We start from the raw sequence: 4,464 nt of genomic DNA, 5'->3' as shown, positions 1-4,464 counted from the left end.
AATTAAAATAATATAAATAAAAGTAAACCTGTTGAACACAATCATTCCTATTTACATTCAGCATGGGGAACTCCAAACTGAGCTCTTCCCCCTATTTATGGAGGAAAGAGCAGGATTCCGGAGATGCTAGTGCTTCTCTCTCAACAATGTGACTGATTACACTGGGATTGATTAGAAAAGTTTATTGCATGAATTCCTAAGAAACTGTTTCAGCTGAACATTATTCATGTTCATGATATTTATGGTATTAATTTTTTTTTGTTTTATGATGTATAACAGACTAAGCGTTCAACTTTAATATTATATTTTTAAAAAAGTCAATAAAATGATTAATAAAGTAATTTAAATTATATAATTTACTTTTTTTTTCAAAACTCCAGATGAACTGATGACATTGTCAAATATATGTTTCCCAACATGGCTGTCAACTGCGCTTAGAGGATCGTCTAAGAAGTACACGTCGCTATCCGCATAGACAGCTCTGGCCAGGCTGATTCTTTGCTTCTGTCCACCGCTCACGTTAATACCCTATAAAATAAAATATATAGAATATTATCTTGAAATATGGGCAAAAGTTTCATGAAATAAATGCACAGAAACTTATAATATTAACTTACTTTTTCACCTATTTCAGTTTGATCTCCTCCAGGGAGCATTTCCAAATCTGCTTTGAGAGCACAAGCCTCGATAACTTTATGGTATCTCTTATTATCAAGATTCCTTCCAAACAATATGTTGTCCTGAAGGGTACAATTCTGGATCCATGCAAGCTGGGGTACGTAAGCTATAGAGCCCTAAAAAAGAAACTGGCTGATGAAGTCAATTTTAAATAAATAAGTTAAAAATAATAAATATGTTAAATTATTATTTTAAAATTGATCATAAAGTAATATTGCTTGAAATTTACGACTATGCTAAATTACTATTTTTCAAAATATTTCTTTATTGTGAGATCTGCTTGGTTAAATGAAAACTTGATCCTCCCACTTTGGTAGAATAGGATGGTTACCTATAGGATAACCTCTTCCCACCCCTACCCCCAGATATTGTTTATTGAAACAGATTCTTCTTTTTATTTGAACGTTTCAAATGTGTCTTTAAATGTTTGTTTTGGTTTAGCTTCGGTCGCTGGGTCCAGAAAAGTGGGGAGGGCGCATAGTAGGTTAAGTTCCTCATGATCTGTGCTGGAAAGTATTACTGTTTTTGGTGTGTAAACCGGCCAGAGTACAGGGGCTCAACTGACTAATTAAGGTTTATAAATTATTAACCTAGAATGATAAATGCCTCATACTGGTTTTAAAGAACCGACATGTTTTTTCAGTGCTGAAGAAGGTCTTATACTTTTTCAGTTAGGGGATCTAAACATTCAAATAATTTTTTTTTAAATGAAGAACATGATTCAATAAAGAATTAACCTGAATATCAGACTAATAAATAATAGTTAATCATAAATGTGTAGGTTGTCAATAAAACTTGTTTTTATAGTTAATATAATGTGAATAAAACTTCTTCCTTTATAAATTTATTTTATTAATGTTTAAATTATTATTGAACGTGTCAAGGTTTTTTTCCTGCATTTTCAGTAATATTACATTTTTTCACATTAATAAAAGTTTCAATACCTGTTATCAGATAACAGGCCTATGATATTGCTAATATGTTACAATAGCAAAAGGATTACCTTTGTGTTGACTCTTCCAGACACTTTGTGCATCTCACCAAGGAAAGCAGAGAGGAATGAAGACTTCCCCGAACCAACAGCACCAACCACAGCGACCAGCGAGCCAGGCTTAACCCTCAAGTTCAAATTTCGAAGAGTTGCTTCTTCATCAGCTCCCCATGAGAAGGTACCCTTTTCTACCACTATCGGATCCTCTGAGAGTTAAAAAAAAAAAAATAATGAAACTAAATCTGTTCTAAATTTTATTATAAGTGGAAACATAAGAATATAATATGATTTTTTAAAAATAGGTTCTTTAAGCCTTGTCAGACTCTTTTCAATGAATATAAGACCTAGATGATATTGAAAACCACTTAATTGTACATTAATATATCAATTTTAATTAAAATGGTTGGAGCCATAGTTAATAAAATGTAAAAAATTTGAAAATCAATTCTCTATAAATAGCATTTCTGGCCAGTCGATTTTATTGAAAACATTGCAGTAGCATCCATGTAAATAGGCATATTTCTGCCATGAATATATAATTTTAATTTTTTACAACTTTTTATTTTTTTAATCTAGGTTGTTCACACACAAACACACACACATTTGGCTTCCAGAAAGCGAGATCTACAGTAGATGCTATCACATTGGAGATGGAAAAGGCCAGGAAGGCTATAGCAGGAAAGAGATGGAGAAGAGGCGCAAAATGATATTGTCATGATTGATGTAAGGAATGCCTTTAACACAGCAAGATGGAGCTGGATCATGGATGCCCTACTGGTAATGAACGTCCCTGAATACCTCAGGAGTATCATTCACAACTACTTCAAGGATAGGACCTTGATATGTTCAACAGAGGACAGTTCGAGAAGGTTTAAGGTGACTGGCGGTGTACCCCATGGTTCGGTGCTGGGACCTATGTTATGGAATGCCATGTACGACGGAGTCCTTAGGCTTAGTTTACCATAGGGTTCCGAAATAGTGGGCTTTGCTGATGATATCGCGGTGGTCGTCGAAGCAAAGTATAAAGAAGAGCTCATTCTTAAGGCTAACCATTGTGTCGCTTTGGTTCGAGATTGGCTAGAATCTGTAGGGCTGCAACTAGGCAAGACAGAGGCCCTTCTCGTCAGTAGCAGGAAAGTGAGGGAAAACATAACATTGAGAGCGGGTAGGCAAGAGATCCAGTCCAAGGCTTCTTTGACTTACCTCGGGGTAAGGATTGATGGTAGACTCCGGTTCAGAGAGCATATTCAGCGGGTGATTGATAAAGCAGCTAGAGTAACCACTGCACTGTCACGTTTAATGCCCAACATAGGCAGACCCAGGAACAGCCGTAGGTTGTTGATATCCTATGTGGTCCTATCCATTCTGCTCTACACAGCTGTGATATGGAAGTATGCGTTGGGTACTGAGGACTACAGAAGACCGACGGTGTCGGTGTATCATAGGTGTATGCTAAGAGTGATCAGCGCGTTTCGTACAGTCTCATACGAAGCGGATGCGTGGTGGCCAGGATGCCACCGATTGAGCTGATCGCAGATGAGAGGAGCCGCTCTTATAATAGTGCTGTCTATATTCCAAGAGACGTATTAAGAAAGGAGATTCTAAGAAAATGGCAACATCACTGGAATATGGCATTCAGTGGAAGATGGACGCACAGGCTGGTGCCCAACATTGAGGCCTGGGTGAATAGGAACCACGGGGGGGTAGACTATTATATCACCCAGTTTATCACAGGGCATGGTTGCTTCTGAGCCTACCAGTATAGGTTTAAGCTCGATGAGACTGGAGAATGTCCATTGTGCCCAGGAATGGAAGGGAGTGCAGAACACGTTTTCTTCTTCTGTCACCGCTTTCATGAAGAAAGTTCCGACGCGTTCGTGGCTCTGACCCGACAGCAGATAATATCGTCAATATTATGCTGCTTAAACAAAATTATTGGATGGCAGGCCAATGATTTGCTGCACGCCTGTAACACTCCAATTTAACTTAGATCAGATTTACTAAATGTATTATAATGTACAGTTGTAAATATCAATAAATAAATATTAAAAAAAAAAGTCTGTCATCAAATAATGTGTGAAAATAATAATGTTTTTAGCTAAATAATTTATAGATAAAATACAAAATTACCTTCTTTTTCATCATGGGATATTATATTTCGATCCATTTCCTCATTATTCAAAAATTTGTTTAACCTTTTTATTGATACTGTTGCCTGAAAAAAAAAAAGTATACTAATATCTGTGTTTAATAATAATGTTAAAATAAAACTATAAATATAAATAAATAATTTAAAAACCTATATGACGAAGCAAAAAAAAAAAATTAGTAAGAAAATATGGTGTAAGTGCAAACTATATTTCTCAAAGTTAGACTTTAAACCCTTTTCTTATTAAATGTTCATGAGGAAATTATCTTTTAAATATTAAATTTAAGCTCATATTTCAATCATGCTCATTTTGACAAGACTGATAATTCAATTTAGTAGTCCCTATTACTTGCCTCTAGCTTTAGGGGCAACTACGTACAAGGTTTCTGAAAGATGCCTCATTCTTCAATCACTAGCAATTGTGGGGCAAGTGCAAAATAGTTTATCTCTAGAGCATTATTTCCAGTTTTATCCAATTTACTTTTAGTAGTATTTTGGAATCTAAAAGGGAAGTTTTTCTGAAGAGTAAAATGGAAACGTTCTGTAAATCATTCAAATGGAAAAGTTTAATACTAGAACTTTATATTTTAAATACTCCTTTCAACATAGTGCTTGTTTAATTTTCCCAAATTTAAAAATTTTTGTA

At 35.1% G+C, this 4,464-nt stretch overlaps 1 protein-coding gene across 1 annotated transcript; it reads right to left on the bottom strand.

Moving 5' to 3' along the window:
* Nucleotides 1-477: 477 nt before the first annotated feature.
* LOC136795077 (ATP-binding cassette sub-family C member 3-like) lies at nucleotides 478-3,884 on the bottom strand (the record flags this gene model as incomplete). The annotated part of the gene is given in 4 exon segments (XM_067053013.1): nucleotides 478-528; nucleotides 618-794; nucleotides 1,682-1,875; nucleotides 3,800-3,884. Coding segments are annotated over 4 exon segments (507 nt in total), but the record flags the coding sequence as incomplete, so codon positions are not given.
* Nucleotides 3,885-4,464: the final 580 nt, after the last annotated feature.

This window comes from Halyomorpha halys, unplaced genomic scaffold, assembly GCF_000696795.3.
Source record: "Halyomorpha halys isolate HHAL.00 unplaced genomic scaffold, Hhal_1.1 Scaffold10582.1, whole genome shotgun sequence".
Lineage (NCBI taxonomy): Eukaryota > Metazoa > Arthropoda > Insecta > Hemiptera > Pentatomidae > Halyomorpha > Halyomorpha halys.
Note: the sequence above shows the minus strand (reverse complement) of the source record. Positions and strands in the feature narration are given on the sequence as shown.